This window comes from Mytilus trossulus, chromosome 13 (genome assembly GCF_036588685.1).
Source record: "Mytilus trossulus isolate FHL-02 chromosome 13, PNRI_Mtr1.1.1.hap1, whole genome shotgun sequence".
Classification (NCBI taxonomy): domain Eukaryota; kingdom Metazoa; phylum Mollusca; class Bivalvia; order Mytilida; family Mytilidae; genus Mytilus; species Mytilus trossulus.
Window position 1 is genome coordinate 33484638 of NC_086385.1, and position 24068 is coordinate 33508705.

A 24068-nucleotide genomic window follows, 5' to 3' on the forward strand; every position below is an offset into this window, starting at 1 on the left:
TTTGTTATGAAATGTTGCCATCAGAAACTAAAAAAAAAATACTTTGTCTTCGTGTGTAATTTTCAAGAAAGTTTAATCAGTTGGACGTCAGCTAGTCTGATTACTTTATCCTTTCTTTCTTTGTATTAGAAACAATTGCAATATGACATTTGAACAAAGAAAAAAATCCAATCAAACTTCGACATTATCATTGTTATAACCTTTAATTATTAGACGATATTTTTTTTTATCAGAAACACCATTTATTGGTTTTATTTTTATCAAAATCTTTCACCACATTGAGGTTTTGAGTGTTAAATATTACAAATGCTTTATTTGTTGTGTTTATGTTATTATTTTTACAACAAAAATGTCGTTTGCACTAAGAATACTCTTTAATAAGAAAGTATCCTCAATTTATAGATAGTTCTTTTTATTTTTAACCAAACTCGATTTTTTTTAGCCAAGTTTGGTTAGATTTGGTCAAGCAGTTTTAGAGGAGAAGATATTTGAAAAAGTTAACGGACGACAGACGCTAATTGAGTAATTGACCCTTTGGACATGGTGAACTAAAAGGGACTTAAAGATGAAACACATATATACCAATGTAACAACATGTAAATTAAATGCTGGATGTTATAAGCTATATTGTGCATTAAATTCACGAACAACAAAAAGAAGCCATGCTTAAATTGCTAGATGAGGTTTCATATAAAAAGCAAAAAATGGTATTGAGGACACAATATTAAAATTAGAAGATGTGGTAGGATTGTCAATTATACAACTCTACACAAGAGTCAAATAACACTGAATTTAATCAATAACATGTCAGTTAAACTAGATGTGTCAAAGCGACATGAATGACCCCGTCTCAAAAAGTTTTAAAATCTGCAGTTTCAATAACACAATCATGTGGACACAAATATGATGGAAGTCTCACATATCGAAAAATCAGCTCAAAATCTGGAGGCGTATAGAAAAAAAGTCCGTATACTGTAATTTTCAACACCCACAATTTTCTAAGTTGTTAATCCCTAATTTTAGTAAAAATTAGAGCAGCGGAACGAAACTTAAACTTGATCTGTAACTCATCATGGTTAGCTCACATACCAAAATTAGACCAATATCTGAAAGCATTTAGAAAAAAGGCTGCATAACTGTGATTTTCAGCAATTTATCAAAGTCAATAGCCCGTTATTTCGGGAAAAAATAGCCGACCGGAACAAAACTTTAACTAATGGGGCTAACACGGGTTAAACGCGGGTAAAAGTATCGGCGAAAATAATTATTGAGATTACATTTTACAGGTTATGTATAATAACCGCAGAGGTCTTGATAAATAAGCATAATCTTAACAAAAGCACTAAGACCAATCTAAGAAGTAAATGCCATCACCTGCAAATAATTAGCGCGTTTACTTTACACAACAACTTGGTATTTCCGTTAAACAATAGGTGTAAACAAATTCCTATCTGAGAATTAAATTGGTAAATTTATTTGCAATTAATTATTTCGCGACTATATTATCTTATTCTCCATTTAGTCCCGTTTTTATCTCGCGGAGAAAAAATATAGCGTTGATTTATGTAAACTATTTTTTTTTAAATAATGGTAATGATAAAAAAAAAAATGAGATCTTCAACCTCGCTGAGGAACCAACCGAAAGACAGAAGAAAACAGAAAATAATTTTGAGGTCAATGTAGGTTTCCTTACAAATATTAAAGTGCTTATACACAATTTCAATTTCTTTCTTTGCTAAATCGATACTCTCTAATAGAAAAATTATGAATATATTTAACACAGACGGGTTTAAATTTGTCTCTTTCTTATCGACTTACAAGGTTTGTCTATTTTTCTTGAATGTTCTTGTATTTATTTGTACTGTATTCATGTCATGTTATGTGTTCATTTCAGTGTTATGTAAAACATTGCCATTAAAGTGCGCTGTCTGGCTATCTAAAGAACCAGGTTAAACCCACCATGTTTTCTTAAAATGTCCTGCACCAAGTCTGGAAAATGACAGTTGTTATATTGTAATTAGTTTCTGAATGTGTTGCATTGTCGTTTGTTTGTTTTTTGTTGCACTTCAGTGTTTCGGTTGTTTCCTTGTTTCCCTCTTATATAGTTGATGTGTTTTTCCCTCGGTTTTAGTCTGTAACCCGACTTTACTTTCTCTCAATCGATTTATGAATTTCGAACTGCGGTATACTGCCTTTATTTGATAAATTTTATATCGATAAACTAACATTGCCTGTTTGTGTCTCATCGTCTGTTATTAAATTGAGAATCGAAATGGGGAATGTGTCAAAGAGACAATAACCCGACCATAGAACAGACAACACCAGACGGTCACCAACAGTTCTTCAATGCAGCAAGAAATTTCAGCAACCGGAGGCGCATGCTAAATCAAGGGATCAGGTATTCATGTGTTTGCAAATTTTACTCGAGTGATAGCTTATCTTAATTAATTATAGATATAACATCTTTTTGAAGAAAAAAAGTAAGCGTGAAAAAAAAACCTCGTCAAAGATATCAGGCTTAAAATAGTGTATGCCACGCGCGTTTTGTCTACAAAAGATTCACCACTCATAGGTTAATTAAGAAAAATAAAAGTTATTTCACAAAAAAAAAAGCATAGCAATAATAAATCATGCGAAAACAGCAGTGCTGTCCACTGGTCTGGTGATACCTTCGCGAATAAACTATATCATGCAGGTGCTTATTTTTACTTTCTGACAAAATTATTACTAGAACACTTAGCTAGCATGGAAATAAATACAATTTTGATATTGTAAAATTCTTTAAAAATGATTTTCTTTTTGAATCAAAATTGTAGACATGAACATTGCAAATAACACGGATTATTATACGGATTTAAAAATGCTCAATTTGACAACACTTGTAAGAACAATACTAATGAAAAACGCACTTAACAACTTTTTTTATGTTGGGAAGGTTATGATCCGAACTTTGACATGAAATAATTAAGGTTCAAAAGGATGTGAATCATATTTTTGGAAAATTTACCCGGAAGTTCATCAGGCCAGTAATGGTTTGATAAAAGACCTTTCAACTTTGTATTTTAAGAATTTCTATGACCAACGTTTTGACCCACATCAATTGAATTCAAAGAGGATATGATTTCAATTTTGGTTGATATCCTGGAAGTTTACAAGAAGGAAAGTGATTTAGAATATGGTTTTTTTTAATAACAAATTGGAAAAGCATCTAGAAATTATTCATTTTATTGAATTGACCTGTTTTATAAAGAGGCAACTAAGTTGATTATATGTTTTGTTCTAGATAAATAAAAGGTCTTGTTAGTCCAAGATGAAATTATTTAAGAAATTTTGTAGAAAAACGTCTAGCGTACATTCTTTAAAACCTGGTATATTCGATTACGATTATTTGAACCAGAAATCCCATGAAAGTAATGTGTCCATTCCCACATCACAATATAATTTAATCCCGAATTTCGGACTATTAAACCGACTGTTCCTGAAATCCCGGGATTTGAACATCTCTATGATACTAGCTCGAATTCACGAAATAAAAAGTAACTCCGTCTCTATCCTTTGGTCTCGGCCGGGTAGATGGTTGTCTTATTGGCAGTCTTATCACATCTTCTTATTGATATATTAAAAGAAATCAAGCATAAATATTAACACAATAAATCTTTAAAAAAAAAACAATTCGTATCTAGCCTGCATGGTTATTTCTTTCTTTTTTTTATTATCTGCGAATGATCGACTAGAATAGTTTGAACATAATTCAATCTGGGTTTTTTTCAGACGTTTGTACCGTGTTTTCATTAAAAATGGACACTTAAGCCTTACATTTCATTTATTTCATATCAATGTATAATATTAGATTCATTCTCTGATAATATATTAACTCATTGTCATTATTCATTCGTCACAAATCGGCAAACTCCGTAGAGAAGCGGATTTACCCGAGGATTGCCGATTGTGTCATTATTTAGTACAGTTACGTACTAGATCTACGGAAGTATTTTCGTACCTTTGCGAATAGTCCTGTATTGCCATTTATTTTAGTTTTAGACTCGTTTTCATTACTCCCTTGTTCATATCTTGTGGTTTTATAAGAGTATAAATCCTCCATGCTTTTCCTTGCAAGTTGTCTAGTCGCAGAAATTTTTTCATTGCCTGTTGGTACACTTGTGCTTCTAACATTAGAAGGTTTTTCGTCATTTTTACCAAAACTTTTTTTCCTTGCCAATGCATTGTTGGAGCGCAGTTTTGGTTCTGGTTTCAAACGATAAATGGTGTTTTTCTTATAACCAGTGAACGCAACCTGTTGAAAAACTTTAGTAGAAGAAACAACTTTGTCGTATGCCACCATTTTGTCGAACCTTTTCTTTCTAAGTTTTAGTCTGAATCCCTCATCTTCCACTGGTTTCCTTGATAAGCTTGTAGATCGAATAGTGAATCGACCAGTTTGGGGAGCCCTTGTGTTTCCGAACTGTTCCAGAAGAATGTCGAAAATATCCTTGACGTTCCCACCCTCTTTAGTTGAGACTTCAAGAAAACATCCTCCAAGATTTTGATTAAAGGCCCACTCGAGTGCATCGAATGTTTCTATCTGCCTCTTATTGTCATTGTCAATTTTGTTTCCTACAACAACACATGGGATAGTTAATACGTTTTTGCGAACGCATTTAATCTGTTCCCATATTCTTACTACTTCTCTAAACGAATAAGCATCGTCAATTGCGTACACTAGAATAAACCCGTTTGCTTTAGAAATGTATATCTGTCTCATTGCTGGAAATGCAATGCTTCCGGCAGTGTCTATAAAGTCAACATATTTGATATTTCCGTTTACACTGTAAGGTTGCGTTTGAATATTTTCTACAGTTTCTGTGTAAATTTCGGTAAAATTCCCTTTCATATATTGATTTAAAATTGAAGTTTTACCAACACTGCCTGCTCCCAGCAAAAAAACTTGATGCCTTGATGTATCGTCTGTCATTTTAAAGAAAATCCTTAACTGCTGATTGATTTGTTGATTGTCGTCTGCTTAATATTCTCTCTAACTACTGAGGCTGAGTTGTGAGTATTGGGGTATATTGGGCGCGCATAACTTTTAAACTAAAATCCTCAACCAATAAATGTTCACATTTCTCTGTTACCATGGTAACATAAATAATTGTTTTGAATTTATACTTTTCTTTAAGGTGTTGATGTCGAAAATAAGGAGTGCTGAATTTGAACAGATTTGTATCATGCGCAGGTGTTGCTTTTTTCATCTTCTCGATGAATATGCCTTGTGACTTTACTAATACATGTGCTAATATCATATTAAAAACAACTCCCTGTGAGAATCTAGGTGTTTACATGTTGTAAACCCAAGGATTTTTCATTTAACATAGAAAGCTTATGATTTTGTTTATCCCGTTACGTTTTGTGTACGCGCAAAGTATAAATAGCAGAAAACAGTCTCTTTGAATGACAACAATATTTTAAATTAACTGTTTACAAACATTTTAATTTTTTTAAATACTAAGGCTTTTCTACCTCAGGAATAGATAAAGCTGTATTTGGCAAAACTTTTAGGAATTTTGTTCCTCAATGCTCTTCGACTTCGTACTTTATTTGGATTTTTTTTTTATCAGTCTGGAGAGCGTCACTGATGAGTCTTTTGTAGACGAAATGCGCGTATGGCGTAATTACACAATGTAGTCCTAGAATCTATGATGGGATTACTAGTATAGAGAACTAAACACAAAAATTGCTTTTCATTTTTGGTTTTTGATTTCGTATCTTTTGTTCTTAGCAATTAACAATGAAAAGCGAGAATACCTTAGTATTTACTTTTGTTTTTGAGAAATCAATACTGAAAAACCTAAACATTTTCGATTTTTTGTTTTCCTTTTTAAATGTCTCACAAAACGAAGAGACGCAAATACACACGGCCTTCATTACCCGTTGTTTTCTTAAGTGTAATATATTGTCCAATATTCCGTTACTTGATACACTTAATGCCCTTTGTGCAATTGATATATTTTATTCTTATATATCTATCTCCCCCACCCAAGACATAAACAGCCTTCTGTTCTGTATAAGAAAAAGTCATGCAGGGTGGATACCTACATAGTTTCGGGAGAGAAGGAGTTGTTGTCTAATTTGAATAGCCATTGAATAGCGACATAATTTATAAAATTTTAGAACCATTTATTTATTGCATGCTTTTTTCGTTTTAGTTGTAGTTGAAAATGATGTAAGGAAGAATAAGAGCAACACCATATGTCAATTTTGATAACCTAAAGACGGACGAGGATAAATTATTTGAAATAAGAAATTCAAAAGGCAACAAAAGCAAGACTGGCAACAAAAACAAGACTTGCAAGAAAAACAAGACTTGCAACTACAATAATCAACTTATTTAATTAGTGCGAAAATAGAACCTAAAAACATGAGAAAAAGGGCTGTGATATAAGTATTGGTAGTGGAAATTGAGGGTCCTTTGTTTATTATTGTTTTGCCAATTTGCAGAAAAGTTTTCTCTTTTTTTTCATATTTATCTTGCCCATGTTTTAGTATTGTATAAGTTTGATAGCTGTCGCTTCTCTTCTAAATAGACGGTCAATCGGTTCCCTTTCAATTCATACTGAATTGAAGGAATTTGATTTGCTATTCTTATATTGTCTGGATGAGTTTACAGCATAGAGAATGGACAAAAGGCACAGAATAAATGGAGAACAAATAATGAACGGAGAAATTGTGGCAAAAAAAATATATAAAAAATGGAGAATAATTGGATGCGAAAATATGTAGATTTAGAAAATAATAGGAAAATAAATAAAAAAATAAGAAACTGGTCTAAGATATTAAAGAATCCAGAAATTATTAACCCCAGATCCAGACCCTCGTGGGTTTAGTGGGAACAGTTATAAACCACGAATTAAAATGTTCAACGAATTGCAAATTGCCCATAGGCTTTTATCACAGGCACTTGTCTCAGAAAAAAAATTCCTATATAACTTATTATAATAAGGTATATAGGAAATTTTTTTCTGAGACAAGTGCCTGTGGCTTTTATGCAGAGATTGGTAAAAACCACGAAATAAAATTTCCGTGAAAATGTAAGTTTTCACAATCCACAAAAATTGATTCCCACGAAAATAAATGAATTCACAGTATTCAATAAATTAAATATAGACAATCGATACTTGAGAAAATAAGAAAACAAATCACTACAAATGTGAAAGTTGTTTGTAACTTCAGGGATCTTTATTTAGAAATGCATGTTTGATATTTACCACACCTTTCGTTCAATTTGTTTAAAGAAGTTTGTAAATTTACTTAAATAAAAAACTTTTTTTCTGGAAAAAGCATGGTGAATCTTAAGATTTAAGCCGAGTGACAAGGTGACTGTCTTTCCCGATTTCTTTTTGATTTTTTATTGTAAGAGGTATCCGTAACGTTGGGTGTTGGTCGTTTGCCCATTATGACCATATCTCTTGGTCTTAAAGGGAAATGACCGATGTAAAGACATATTGAAAATGTCACACGTGAAACTTCCTTCAGGATGTCATCTTGAACTATATGCGCAATCACGAGTTTTAAGATTAATCATGTAAGTAAACAACCATCATGTAATTGTTAAAATTGTAGACCCGCTTTCCATCCCCCCAAACAAATCTCACCGCACCCGTGGTTAATGTCGCATTTATGGTAGATCAGATGGGGGTATTCAAATCCATAGATTTTTAAAATAATTTTTAAAATGTTAAAATGCGGTTTATATCATGCTTTTTTCATAACTATGATAAAAAGTATGGGTCAGCAAGCTTTTTTCACACTACAGTCGGTTGTGCAAAAATATCAGATTTTGTATCGATTATGCCTGGAAAACCCAAATTTGAGTGAGAAAAAAAATACACCATAGAATTTTAAGATAAAATATAGGATTCTAATATGACGTGCTTCTTTCGCTTTGTAAACAACACTGTGTGAAAATTCTCGATATATCTATACTTAGCGCAGACTCAGAGATATACATAATAATGGATGTTACAATATACCTCCCACGTAAATCCACATGTATTTGAACCTACATTGCAAACGCTTTGCCAAATTTATTGTATTACTAATTTTAATTAAACAGAAAACATTACAGAACTTTTATTCTTATTCAGATGCATAATAAAAAGAATTAATGTATTGCAACTAGTTTTGTTTATTTCCTAAATACAGTAACACTGTATATTTTGTGCAATGTCAATTTCATCATGGAACACTTTCTCTACAATGAGGGGTTCATTAAGGGATGCAAATAAGCTTGATATTTATGTTACGATTTAAAAAAATATCAATATACTAATTTAAGTTGCAATATAAAAACAATATTTAGTCAATATCACAAAAATAAAAACATTTTTGTAACCAACGAAGTTCGTATAATATTGTATTTAAATGGAATTCTGAGGTTTTCTATTCTATTGCCTTTGATTCAGCGAGTCAACATGGCAGCTCCTTCTTTACGAAATGTCAATTTTGGATTTGACGGTAGCTTACGAGAAAACATGTAAATTCAAAATCGGAAATATTGGGTTTGAGAATTAAACATATTTTTTCTAGCGGTTATTAACGAAATAATTAATGCAAGTTAAAGATGTATGAGAATATTTGAGCTTTATCTAACAAGGAGTAAAAAAGAACAGCTCCCGGACACACGGCATACCAACCCTCGCTTCCGTATTTAAATTAACTTATTTGTCCTATTAGAATCGAAATAATTCATGGAAGCCATAGATTTGTTGTAAATTTACACATTGCCTGGGCCGTGATATTCGTTAATTTTATCCCTCGCTAACGCTCAGGATAAAATTCGAATATCACGGCCCAGGCCATGTGTAAATTTACAACAAAAGCCATAGATTTGTTGTAAATTTACACATGGCCTGGGCTGGGATATTCGTTAATTTTATCCCTCGCTAACGCTCAGGATAAAATTCGAATATCACGGCCCAGGCCATGTGTAAATTTACAACAAATCTATGGCTTCCATGAATTATTTCTTAAATATAAGAATAAAAAAAATCTATTGTAAAAAGTAAAATTACAAAAATACTGAACTCCAAGGAAAAGATAAAATTCAAAAAGAAAAGTCCCTAATCAAATGGCAAAATCGAAAGCTCAAACACACCAAACAATCGTATTCCTGACTTGGTGCAGTCATTTTGTTATGTAGAAAATGATGGATTGAACATGGTTATATAGCTATCTAAACCTTTCACTTGTATGACAGTCGCTTCAAATTCCATCATATTGACAAATTCCTATGCGTGAACCGACACAAGAGGTAAAAAGTTATATATATACATGATATATATATAGCCTTTGACGGTTGGATAATCAGATTTTAAGAAAGGCTCGAAATCCTTTTATTTCAAGACCCCCGGTCCCCCCTCCTGAACAAATATGATTTATATTAAACCATTCTTTTTCATTTAAAAATGAAATAAGCCATATGTTTTAAAAGTGGATGATTTACATTCTTAAAATATAATTGCAAATACATTTTCGTATCATTATTGGAGAATAACTTAATTTATACTGCTTAAAGATCCTTGAAAGCTTTGTTAATTTGAAAGGAAACATGTTCATACAATTGAAGGGTTTAAATTACTCAGTAACAGCAATTTGATTTTATAGCACTTCACTAAGGTTTTCATAGGTATTGAAGTGGGACAGAGACATATACATACGACGAGATTGCATCTTTTTTTAATAAGTGGGGCGAGTTGGCAGACCAAATTCGGCGGAACTTTAACCCTTTTCATACGTGGTGCATGTTTATCTAACCTATTTGCAATGGGTTTTTATCCTCTTTTTTCAGAAGTGGGGCGATTTGATAAACAAGACTGCAGTGGCGGATCCAGCTAGGCCGGGAAGGGTTCCGGGTGTTGGACCCCCCTTTTATTTGGCCGATCAACGCATTTGAATGGGGACATATGGTTGGAATCCCCCTTTATCCTTGGTTGGAAACCCCCTTTTTTAAATGGCTGGATCCGCCGCTGAAGAGTGGGGCGAGTTTGTGAACAAGTGGGGCGATTAATTGTGGGGCGATTTGTTATGTATTCGACGAAACTGTACCGCAATCAACAGTAGTTTTGTCGTTACTTTCCCTGTCCCAATCGAGTTCCCAGTCTCCCGGACATATTTTTTTTTGTGGCGATGAATCCGAGATGGTAAGAAATTGCACTATACTGTGTTGTTTTTATTTTACTAATTTTAATGTAAGATGTGAATATGATTGAGTCGCTGTCATTGAGTCGAAAGCTTACATGAGGGTTTGGATGGGGTTAAATGATTAAAGAATAATGCCCTTAAAAATTGAAGATTAGAGAATAACGGGCCAAAAAATAGAAGATTAGAGAATAAAAGGGTTAATTTTTGGAAAATTAGAGAAAAAAGGGGATAATTTTTTAAAGATTAGAGAAAAAAGGGGTAAATATTAAATGTTTACAGAATAACAGACCCCCCCATCCAGACCCTCTTACATGCATAAATGAGGAAGGTGTTTACAACCTTGAAAGTGAAACCATGAAACCATAATGATCCGTGAAAAGGAAGTTTTTGGTCCGTCTATTTTACAAATATTTTTATTTTCCGGTTTTAATGAATGAACCTATAGTGAAAGCTAGTGAGCACCCTCATGGGGAGTGGAAGGGGGGTCGAGTATTCATATCCAGGTGTAATGATAAGTCGTTATACTAAGGCTATTTCTTTCTTATTTTTTCTGTAGACTTAGCTTTAATTTTTTATAACCATGCATTGGCAAGCTTGATAACTCGTAATTGTTTGTCAGTAACTAAATGTACGATGATGTCCCATACGGAACCTTCTAACCTTCAGTCAGAGCTCAGACATAAATAAGTCTGAATCTGCTTTTGACTCATAGAGGTCTAAATTTGTAAGTTTAAGGATTTGTCTCCCTTTAATTTAAGACAAAATATGACTTGAATAAGTCTAATATTGTTAAACAAGAAATAATTGACCAGAATCAAAAAGTTGCAAATATCGACTCCTACAAGTCGATGAGTGATCAAAATTGGTTAACTTCAAGACCCACGCATATTTATAAGGAGGTCATGCATCTAAATCAAATAATGACAACATTGGAAGCCAATGCTTTGTCTTCTAAAGAAAAATATGAATGAGAGTCTAAAAAATCGGAGATAATGTTAATTAACCTTACAATGCAACCACCTGGAATCACACTTAATGAGGTAAAACATCTGTGTTTAGTAAGGATGTTCAATTAGATAATTAAATATAGATAGCTCAAGTCCTTGTGAACTCTCATACAGGTTTTTGCTGTCATAGGTGGTGTAGTTTGGCCACAAAGTAACATTAAGTTTTTTCACCAACATAAATAGACCTAAATTTAAACAAGTCTGTCATTTTCTGACTCAGATAAGTCTAAAATTGAAACTACATTTATATAATAAATACATGTTTCGACTTATTTAAGTCAAAAACAAAATTAGACTTGTTTATGTCTGAGCTCTGACTGACCTTGTTTGTTTACATTAAAATTTCAATGGCGTTAAAATCATGTGATGTCAATTCGTTATATCCAATCAAATTGCTCTACTGTCAATTAGGGGATTTTTCAGTCTACGGCAATTACGTTATTTCTTTCTGGGATATTGCTTCAAAATAGTTTGCAATAGTTCTGGGTTTTATTCCACAGGAAAACTCTTTTTTTGCCATCCCTTTTGACATCAAGGGAATTTTGTATGAATATTTACCTACAGTCATGATGGTCAGAATATCGATCTTTTTATAATGAATAAAAAGAAAATTCTATGAAAAATAAATGTAAATTGTTTCTTATCAACCAACTCTATATGCCTGTTTAAAATTATGGCATGGACATCGTTTTTTCATATAGTTTTCCTTTCATTTTGGTTAAGCTTTTTTTGCGGGAAAATCGAGAAAGAGGTAAGGAGCATGTCATTTTTAAATTCCTAAAAATACGATTTGCATGACCTGTATTGCCTGCCACAAGATTGATAACGCTGAATGGAATGTACACAAAGCAATGGAGGCCGGAAATGGGATTTTGTGAAGTTCTAGAATGTTTTTAAATATTCAGAAGTTGGGATTGAAACGGGCATTAGAAAATTGGCATTTTTTTGGCAATAATTGAGAACAACAATGAAAACTTACCTTTGGAAATGTTTTTTTTATTCAAAAGTGCAGAAAAAACGTATTTTGCACTGTTTTTCTACGCCAGAAGTACAGTAGTGACATCAATGCGGAGTTTCCCCGTGTGTTAAGTTCAAACACAAATACCTAACGAACTGACAAGATGAACGATCTTAGACTACGGTAGGATATATATGGCAGGATCCTGGTCATCATAAATTCATGATAATCAAGATAATCAAATAAGTATGGATTATTAGGTTTTCTATACACATTTTTATTTAAGAATTGAATGCTTCTTTTTGTAACTTTATTTGGGTGTAAAAGGTTGACCGAAGTACAAATGTACATTTTGTATGAAGGCGGAAGCGCTTCATTCTAAAAATGTGCGCACTGTCAACGCTTTTACAACCCTTTGAAGTTACAAAAAGAAGCATTCAATACTTATAATTACATTTTTCAGCTAGGATAATAAAAACACAATTTATATTAACTTTTTATTTAATTTACCTGTGCACTTTGTTATGGGACCTCGTGTCATCATGAATGATAAGTTTTATTGTGGAATGCAATTTTTTTACGGAATAACATGTGAAGTGCAGTTAGCCAATCAGAATAACGTAGTATTATGAAACATACATCAAATGTAATTATATTGTAAAATATCAGTCTAGCATGTCTAGTGACACGTGCCGCAATGTGAATCTCTTTGGTGAGTGACTCCAGCATATAAACTTTCACATTGTCATGATTGTTTATAGCTGATGATATTTTATGATACATTTTGTACCTGTACATTTTTGTACATAGAAAATCTGATAATAAATATCTTTTTTAACCATAGTCATGATAGTCGTGTTTCTCTCCCTATAGGGGTATTTAATTAAGTAAAAAATCTCCAATTGACTTAAATGCTAATCTATATGTGGGAATAAATTTATACCTGATTTACCTTTAGAAATTAAAAACTTTCATATATCATTCATGAAAGTACAAAGGCCGAGAAAAAAAAGAGCTGTGTTTCCGGTAACCCGACCGACCCTGTTTTTTAGCCCTGACCCTAACTTTTTTATTGGATCTTCCACAAAAAAAAAAAAAAAATTATCAACTGACCCTGTTTTTGACACAGGCTTCTGATACATGTAGATGACATAATATTTTTTCTCTCTTGCTTCCTCTTGCATAGAAAGCCAGTAAAACATTTTATTAACATTGTCAAAAGGTATTCCAAATAGGTTAAATCATAGAAATTTGCACATCAGGTGCTTCAAAAACATTGCAAATGGCACACTTCAGGTTTTTGAAACTAATTACGGATCGGACTTGGAAAAAACATGAAAATTTTCCGGATCTCATTTACGATGTCAAAAAAAAATAAAAAAAAAAAAAAAAAATTCCGATCTACCGACCCTATTTTTCAAAAGGATGTTAACGGAAACACATATCTTTTTTTTTTAGGCCAAATGTAGCCCTATCTTTTGTAACAATAAAAACATAGGGTCATGCAGCATTTTTAGGCATTCACATGGCCTGGTTTACAAACAATGTAGATTCGCACTGAATTCCTATACTGACCCCCATAACTTTTCAACCCTGTCATGCCTGAAGGGGAAAAAATTAGTACATTCAGCATTTTTTTTTTTTTTTATCAACTCTATAAATTTCGATCCAACTACCAAAAAATATTGATTACAAACACTATCTACCAATTAGAAGAGCACATGACTTCACTTTTAGACATAAAGCTCTCCCCTAAATGGGCGGTCCCTGATGACGTATATTTATTTACTGAATTTACCCCTAAAATACTTTTACGCTTGACAAAAGCAAGCTTGATAACTTCTCCTCTCACATTGTGATATCGCTGATAATGCTTGAGAATTATGGAGCAGCTGAGCAGGGTGATATAATAGGCGTATTATATAGGGAAGGACGATTATCAAAAATACAGTCCTAGATTATTAATTAATCAAATATTATGAAATATTTGGTATGGTAATCAAATAAACACTTATCAAAATGGCCAAGTAAGGCCATAATAAATAATAGGTTTGTTTGCCCAAACGCTACCTACCCAAAACAAAGCTGCCTACTCAAATTCTTTTATTGTCCTGATTTGAAGAAGTTTTTTTTTAATCAAATAGGCATGAAGACTAATAAACATCTGATACTTCAATTTCTTTTTTTGAAAAAAAAAAAAAGAAAATGCCTACCTACAATGTACCTACCCACTGTCTCAACCTTTGGGTAGGGTTTGGGCAAACCAAAATATTTTTAAGTGTGGCCTAATTTTGCACTTAAAACCTCATGAAGAGGCTCACTTAACTTTAACCATGCAGAGATTAACAATATTCATGTGTCAGTCTGAGGTTTACTTCCAACAAACATTGACAAACACCTATTAATTCAGATATATATATGAAACAAATTTTTGGAGTATTTTGTTCCTTACATGATGTACAAAATGTACATTTGTGCATTAAACCTTAAAACATTGTAAAAACAACTTATCACTATTCATTGCTATTTGTTCAACATTTAAAAGAAGGATGGTAAAGGGTTATTTTTGTACAATGTTATCACAGGTTTTTTTTCAAGTTCAAAGTGTTATACATTTTTATTTGACATTCAGTCATGCAAGACAGATAGTCCGAGACCACAATTGTTGTCCCTTGATTTTCGCTGTTCACGAATATACATGTAGTCCCTTAAGTGTTGACAGTGGGTTACTTGCCATTAATTTTTAAACCCCTTCCAAATTTATTTCTCCATGTTTAATGCCTCAAATTGCAAGAAGGGGGGTGAAATTACGCTGTAAAAATTTTTGTGTCCCGAATTTTTAAGGAAAGTAGTGATTTGGTCCAGCTGAAAAAGGTTAAATATAAGCACTTCCGAAGCTGTTTTTAAGATTTGAAGACGCCCTGAACATAAAATTGTCCATATTTTGAGTTAGCAGCTGAGCCGATGCAGTTTTCTATAATTTTGATATAATTTGTTTTAAAACTAGTACAACGCACTAAAAATTTCATTGAGAAAGCGCAGGTGGGATTTTTAAAATTTTCATTTTAATATGTACATGTACTAAAAGAAATTGCATTACGAAATAATTGTGGTCTCTGACCAGATGCCTCGTTCAACGTGTTCTGCTTATTTAATTTTATGTGCATGGTGATTTTTTAATGCTGATTTTTCCTGCTGGGTATTTTTCAAATAATATTGAATCACTTGGCAGGGATCGTCAAGAAATACTTTTTTAAAAGCCGTAAACCGTTTATATCATACATGTGTATACTAAATGGGGAATATCAAGTAAAATGAAATACTTATCTTTGACACATATGAAATATGAATTTTACATTTTATTCCTATTTGGGGCACATAAACATTGATAAAATGACAATTAACATATCAAATACAAATCACTGATAATTGTATATGGTCATTGATGGTTAAAGAGAGGGCTCAGGCAGAAACGATACATTTGTAACTATTATATTTTTTTTTTTTAAGCTAAGATATGTTAAAGTACCATATCAAAACAAAATATCATGATTTTCAAAATTGATTGTGATGCACATTCATGACATTTAAATTTAAATCACAAGATTTTATTTACATGATTTAAGTTTATGTTAAACATGTTAAAGTGGAAATTTAAATTACAATGTAGATTCCATTTATTGTTGAAATTGACTTTGATGACTATATGTCATCTACATATCATTAAACCCCAATTGCAATCAGACCCACTATTAAGTTACATTTGTTTTGTCTGTCCTTAGCAGTGGTTAGTGGTTTGACCATGTTGACAGTCTGATATGTTTAAAATTTGCTGGTTGGTAAATTAAATGTTTTCTAAATTTAGATCTAGACTATTGTACCATGTTCATGTACATGATGTATCCTACACTGTAAAAAAAGTATTTATAACCTGAAATGGAGCATACATTACACAATGTCATGAATGTATTATATATAGAAAAAAATCAGATATTTCTGTCGATTGAATCAAATTTAAATTAGCTTTAATTTGTGGTTGAACGTAATAAGATTTAATCATGATAAAATATAATCGCCACATACATGTATCATGCATATAAAAATTATATCGAATAGAACAAAAAGAACTAGGATCAACTCCATATTAGCTTTAATTCAAATTTTTAACAATAATAAATTTTCATGAACAACTTATGGAAAGTTCAATGTACACAAATTCCAAAGCCTCAAAGTTGGTTTCTGTTCTCTAACTTTAGTTTGCCTCAACCAAACTTATCCAAGGCTCCGTGTTGAAGGCCGTACTTTAACCTATAATGGTTTAATTTGTAAATTGTTATTTGGATGGAGAGTTGTCTCATTGGCACTCACACCACATCTTTCTATATCTATTAACATTTTTAATGAAACTTATTTATGCTCAATATAACCACATCATTTCATAACACAGATCCAGTTTGAATTTTGGTGGTGTCACTCAAAGAGTTCTAAAGTTATGCCCCTTTACAAATGGAAAAAATGCTGAATTTTAAAACATGTGGACGTGTTTAAAAGTTTCTTACTTAATTTTGGGTATCCAAATGTTATGTAACTTATACATAAAACTCATCACCACAAAACTACAATCAAGAACAAATTTGAATAGCATGAATAGGTTAATTCCCTTTTATCGCATTTTATCGCATTTTAGTTTAATATGTCCCTTTATAACTTTATGTGATAATAACAAGCTAAGGCATCATCTGTGTCCCATGGACACATTCCCCATTTATTTACTTCTGAGTATGAATGTATTTATATCAATGGTACATAATCATGATAATGTTTATATAATGTCATCATGAAATCAGGCAAATTGCTGTTTGTGTAATATAATTTTGACACCACATGCTATACATGCTGCTGTCTTTTTTAAGTAAAATTATACGTTTAAAATAAATAAATAATGTCTAAAAATCTTCTGTGTAAGTAGATTACAACTTGTTTACAAACGTTTAAATTGGAAAACTTAAATACAATGTTGTTTAAATTTAATTAAAGTACAAAATAATTAAAACATATATATAATGAGCTTATAATGACTTTCAACCTGTCATGGAGAAAGTATGTCACAAGTGGTGTATTTACATGATTAACATGATTAAAGGCCAAGAAAAATAAATGTCTGTATATTGTGTCTGTTTGCATTGAAGCCTGAATAATTTCGTTTATAGACCTAGATACATGTACTAGTTTAGGTTTTTTTTTGCCTAATTTTAAGACTAACTTCTCTTTTTCATAAGCCCTTCAAAATTTGGCGGGATGTATATTACTGTATACACATGTCTAGCGTCCTTTTGTCTGTCTATCCGGTGTTCGCATGTTGCACCGTACATTGAAAACTGCTTATCCAAATTTCATGAAACTTAATATACATGTAGTTGTTTCTTACGATGATCAAACGATCTGTATTATAAACAATTAATAACTTTTTGGTGAAAAATGGATTTCAACTTTTTGAGGTACGGGACTATAACAAAACAGGGGTGCATGTGTATTTTTCACATATTATATGGCGCTGTATCTTGAAACTATTTCTGATTATTGCTTTAAACTTCACACACTTCTTAATTATATTAATCCAAAGATCTGTATACTTTTAGATGATGAATCAAATTTTATTTACAGTTATTGAGTTTTTTGTAAAAAAAAAAGGGGGATGGGTTTTTCACATGTTGCGCCATATCTCATAAACAATTTATGATTATTGCTTAAAACCGTACACACTTCTTAGTTATATTAATCTAAAGATCTGTATACTGTGTGGTGAATATTCAAAATTTTGTTCTGGGAATTACTGATTTTTTTCTAGTAAAAAAAGATTTTTTTTCACATGTTGCATCTTATCTTAAAAACCATTAATGACTACTGCTTAAAACTTTACACACTTTTTAGTTATATTTATCTTTAAGTCTGTATATTTTTTGGTGATGATTTGAAATTTGATTTTAGACATGTTAGAGTTATTGATTTTTTTGTAAACATCAGAAAATATTTATGAATATTGCATAAAAATTCTCACATAAGACGAAAAGTGTATCATGTGCTCATGACACAGCTGTTTATTTCACAATGATGGGGGATCCCTGGGGGGGATTAAGGGATTAAAACACAGCATAGAGTTTGAAATTTTACAACCAATGAACTTTTTTCTCTCGTTTCTTGGGCCATAAAGGGGAGGGGCACTATACACAAATGCGCACTATACATACATGTACCAACAGACAGTAAATAAAGGATATACACAAATGAACTTCAAAATTAAAGAATACCAAAAGTGAAAATAATGACTAAAACAAACAAAAACACAACTTTGGCCTAATTATGATATGACTGACCTGGATTGTTTAAGCTTATAAGAAATTAAAAGATAATTTGACACATAATGCATTTCATTTACAAATGCTTGTTGTTAAATATATACTTGTATGATAATAACCAATGCATACTTTTTAATAAATAATACTTAAAATTTTAAGTTTTATTACATTTAAAGCAAATATTGATTTTGTTACAATGTAGTAGAATTAAATATTTGTTTGTTTTAATGATCTTATCAGTACATTTTTTGTAATTATCTTTTTAAAGGTATGGCACACCTGTACGATCAATTTAGGATACCTTCATTATTTGGTGTGAATATGAGCTTTATTATATTCGTAGAAGAATTGTCATGCTCTGAGAATTGAACTGTTAAAGACAATTATGAACCAAGATAGAAAGACATAATCAAAGATTGATAAAGAAAAAGGAGAAATCTTGTATAATTTATAGAAGACAAAAGTGACTAGATCATATAATGAATGCAGAATGCTAATGTACAGAAGCAGAAGATGGAATCATCAGTACTGCCTTATACTTGTGTATATATAGGTGAGTCAAATACATGCAGTAATAGGGTTGCAACATACAAATTGGGGAAAGCCATTATAAGGTCTTTTCCTCCTACAGTGAACCATAGACCTATACCTACCAACTTTTCAAAATGCCCATGGGGGTTTTGCGTGCAAGATGGCTGTCATAGATTTTAAAAACCTGCAAGGGGGCCTTCAAATACATTTTAACTTTGTTCTTTTGGCTTCTTCATACTTTTTTAACATTACAAGCCTTAAGTAATTGTAAAATTAATTGTTTTGTTTAAAATTGTGGACAAAATTACTCGTTCCATATTTCAATTTGGGAGCCTCCATAGGGGAAATCCCCCGCAATTAGTGACAGTTGGCAGGTATGTAGACCTATGACCTATGTACTCCCAGGCTCAACCATGTCAACTGCTACCTTGTGTAATTTGAAATACATTTTCCACACTATCAGAAATACAATCTATGACATTTTTAAATGTAAACCAAATAAATTCTTCACATTGTTATAAATGTTACCTCTCAGGGATTGAACTTAAGACTTTGGTAATTGTAGCCCACAATTTAAATATTGTAGCCCTCATATATAATCCTATTCAAGAAAAGCAAGAATTTAAGTAGCTCACACCAAAATTTGAAATAAAAGGGGCCATTGGCGAGTGGGCCCCTGCTAATTTCAAACCCTGCCTCTTCTAAATTGTACCCCATTGATATACTTGACATTCAAAAAAAGTTATCCATACTTAAGCTGCACTACTGTGTACCTTGTACATGTACCTTTAATACACTGTGGAATCATCATTATCATTTATTTTCTCGGGTACAAATTTTCATGGATTTGGGAAAACTTAGTCATTGTTAGTGGATAGTTATTTTGTGGTTTGATGAAGTCTATGTACATATATATATATGATGTACATACAAAATTATGTCATTTGTTGATTTTTAAATTTCATGGTTCATCTGTAACAGAAATATAGAAAAACATACCCTGTTCTGAACAGGCTCAGAAAATGTATACCCTGTTCTAGACCGTATAAAATAGATGCTGTTCTAGACCCTGATCTAGATTGTATCTTAATCAGTTAATTAAGCAATCCAGTACTAGACAAATACTTTGTTTTTACAAAACACCCTGTTCTCAGCAACAGGGCATGAAAAAGCAACCCTGTTGTAACCAGCAGGACATGAAAAGGGAACCCTGTTCTAACCAGCAGGGCATGAAAAAGAATCACTGTTTTGCAGCACACTCATACCACTAAAAGTATAGGAAGTAACCTCCCCGGATTGGTATGCAATGAAAATGAATGAATCCGCAGTAGATATAGAACCTAAATGATCTTTGTAATTTTAAAAAATAATTTTTTTTTTTTCAGATGCCAAATGGAAGGATATTGGATACAGTATTGCCCAATGTGCCAAAGTTCACAGAGACAAAGACAGGGACAAAACCATTGGCCAGCTAAAGACCATGTGGTTAAATCCGTCCAATCAAAATCATGTTTTACCTTGCCTTTCAGTCAGAACTGGATTAGACCTGTACCTGAGGGTCATGAACTATCCTCCTGGGTCAGAGATTATAATGTCAGCAATAAACATACCAGATATGGTGTATATAGTTAAGCATCATGGTTTAAAGGTAAAATAGATTTAACAGGGGCAGATCCAGCTGTTTAAAAAAGGGGGTAGGCAACCCAGGATAAAGGGAGGGGTTCCAACTCTATGTCCCCATTCAAATTATGAATTGATCATCAAAAAAAAGGGGGGTTGGATAGTTTTTGGCAGTTTTGAATTAATTGGGGAATAGTTTTCAAAATGTCTGAAGGATGTTTGCTACTCTGTTTCAAATTACAATTGTTTTCATAGATTGTTATGAATTGATAGTATATGAATAACCATGATTATAGAAAGAAAACAGTGTTGACGTGTCTGTGTCCTTGTTTTTTTTGTTTTTTTTTAGATATAATAATCAATTGAAAATTTGGCTTGAAATGATTCTCCATATTTTTCCAAAATTTTCAAAATGGCTTTTAATATAATATTATATACATGTATATATGTAAAAATTATTTTTGCAAAATTGTTACTCAGTTTATATTTATTATATTTATATATTTTTGCAGATTATTCCATTAGATGTACACATAGAGACAACATCTCCAAAAACCAATCTTTTAGAGGCTCTTATAAGTGATAAAACAGTCGCCATTTTGATTGCCCATTTGTATGGGAAATGGTCAGAGATGGATGAAATTATAAGTACCGCTAGACGAAAAAATATACATGTCATCGAAGACTGTGCAGAAACATTTTGTGGTTTTGAAAAAATCGGCCATCCCGAAAGTGATATAGCACTTTTTAGTTTTGGAGTAATAAAATATTACACAGCATTTGGTGGTGCCATCGCAAAAGTCAAAGATGAAAATTTGTACAAGAAAATGTGCGATTTAAATTCAAAATATCCGATCCAATCACAATTTGTTTATTTCAAGAAACTGTTCAAATATTGTTGTGCTTATGTTTTACTTGACTGCCCCAGCGTTATTCATCCTATGATGGTTTTGACGAGAAAATTTAACATAGATCATAAAAAATATGTCATCAAAATGTTACGAGGATTTCCTGATCATTTGATCGAAAAAATTCGACATCAGCCATCTACAGCTCTTTTAAAAACTGTGTTTCATAGACTTTCAAATTTTGACCGAAACGATTTTAGAACATGCTCTGTAAAAGGGGAATATGTAAAAGAGAGACTTCCTGAAAGTGTGACTCTGGTTGGATCACAGGCAGAAATCAACAATTACTGGTTATTCCCAATATTAGTGGTAAGAATATATAGAAAAAATAACATTTAGACAACAGCACACCGAAATATGAGCATAAAATTAATTCAAAATAAAGAGATCTTCAAATCTTAACATGTTTTAAACCTCATGAAGCTATTAATCATGTTTAATTCCATTTTTCACTACAATTTGGTTTATTTGTTTTAGATTTCATGTTCAACAGTATAACATTCAACAAGTTCATCAAAGAACAGAAAATTCATTACTAAAATAGCAAAAAGCAACTAGGAAGTTTTGTTATTCAAATAAAATATTTTTCTTATAAAATCATGAACATGTACATGATGTATGAGATTAATCTGGGGTACACTATTTATAGCTCATGCTGATATTGTCATTTCAACCCGTAATTGCGTAAATAATGAATTCAAGTCTTGGTAAAATATTTTGAAAGTCTACTGTGTGGCTATTCTATAGATTGGACAAGCCATTTAATGTTTTTTCTACATAAAAAAAATACAATTTCTAAATTTGAGGTGAAAAAGGACATATTTGGGGAAGTCAGGATAAGGTTTTGAGACAAACTATCATATACAAATTACGTTAGTTTTTGTTCATGATTAAAAATAAATCTTTGGTCTAATTTTAAAAGTGGGCAGAAGTGTGCTGATCACTGTGGAAAGGTGTAAATGACAGAAATAACATGTGCTATAGTGTAATTGACCATAACTGCTTCAGTACCTTTGTACCTAAATGAAGTTGTTAGTATATGTACACCTAATGCTGTACACAAAAGAAAACAAACATATTTTTGTATATTTTACAATGAACATATTTATATAAGTCTCAATTGAAAACTACATTCAAACCTATGATTGGGCTGGATAAAAACCACAATTTTTATATGTGTGCATGTAAACAAATTCCATTATAGAGGGGTCTTAATACAGCACAAACAACATTTTCCAAAAAGACCAAAAGAGTGAAAAAGTATATTTTAACAAAACGCATTTGACTAATATATCTATATAATTACAAATTCAAGAAATAAACTTTATTTTATTCTTTTTTTCTTTTTAGGATAATGCAGATACCTTTGTCAATCTATTACATGCTATGGGTATAGACGCTTATCGTGGAGCCACACAGGTCAACATTATTGAACCAGAAAAGTGGAACCCTTACTTGGATTATTTTGCACCATTGGTCAACTATTACCCACACGAAGCTCGTTATCTAATGGATCATGTGGTGTACTTGCCAATAAATAAATCCGTACCATTCAGTGTTCTTGATCAGATCTGCCGAGGGGTGGAAGAGGCTGAAAAATTGACGAAAAAGAGTGTGAATGTTAGAATTCAGTCGAAATTATGATGTTTTTTATTACTTGTAGAATATGATAAGTCAATGTTATGTTATTTTTACTAATGTTAAAATTAGTCAAAAGTATGATGTATTTACAATGTAAATTTTAGATGTACATGTTTTTACTATTGTTAAAATTTAGTAAAAATATGATGTGTTTACTATCTTAGATTTTACCCTACAGTACGATCATCACTTCAGGTGTTGGTTCTCAGTCAGTTAAAAATTATGTTAGAATTTAGTCAAAGGTATGGTGTTTTACTAATGTTAGAATTGAGTCAAACTTACTAATGTTATGAATGTTGAAATCAAATCAAAAGTTATATGGTGGTTTTAAAATTAGTAATGTTAAAATTGACTCAAAATTATGATGTTTATATTAAGTCATTTACTATAATATATTAATGTACTGAATTTTATATAATAAATTGAAAATTCAGTCAGTACATGTACTACAATGTTTATTTATAAATATTTAAATGTTTTTAAAATATGCTTTTTAATATGCTTCAAGGTTGATTGTCATTGGACATGTAAGATTGGTTGCATTTCTGTCCAAACCATTGAATTTTGTAAACATTATTATGACTATTATTAGTCAGTGTACCAATTCCTTTTTTAGCTCACCTGGCCCAAAGGGCCAAGTGAGCTTTTCTCATCACTTGGCGTCCGGCGTTAACTTTTACAAAAATCTTCTCCTCTGAAACTACTAGGCCAAATTTAACCAAACTTGGCCACAATCATCATTGGGGTATCTAGTTTAAAAATTGTGTCCGGTGACCCCGCCAACTAACCAAGATGACCGCCATGGCTATAAATAGAACATAGGGGTAAAATGCAGTTTTTGGCTTATAAC

At 31.8% G+C, this 24068-nt stretch overlaps 2 protein-coding genes across 2 annotated transcripts; one reads left to right on the top strand and one right to left on the bottom strand.

Annotated features, from left to right (window-relative positions):
- Nucleotides 1-3967: 3967 nt before the first annotated feature.
- LOC134694295 (ras-related protein Rap-1b-like) lies at nt 3968-4972 on the bottom strand. Its single transcript, XM_063555302.1, has one exon. It carries the CDS (start codon nt 4970-4972, stop codon nt 3968-3970), a length of 1005 nt encoding a protein of 334 aa, XP_063411372.1.
- A 5164-nt stretch (nt 4973-10136) lies between these two features.
- Nucleotides 10137-23826, top strand: LOC134694859 (UDP-N-acetylbacillosamine transaminase-like). The gene is made up of 5 exons (XM_063555940.1): nt 10137-10196; nt 18787-19071; nt 20435-20697; nt 21182-21886; nt 22928-23826. The coding sequence occupies exons 2-5, from the start codon at nt 19002-19004 to the stop codon at nt 23219-23221; spliced, it is 1332 nt and encodes a 443-aa protein (XP_063412010.1). The 5' UTR covers nt 10137-10196; nt 18787-19001; the 3' UTR covers nt 23222-23826.
- Nucleotides 23827-24068: the final 242 nt, after the last annotated feature.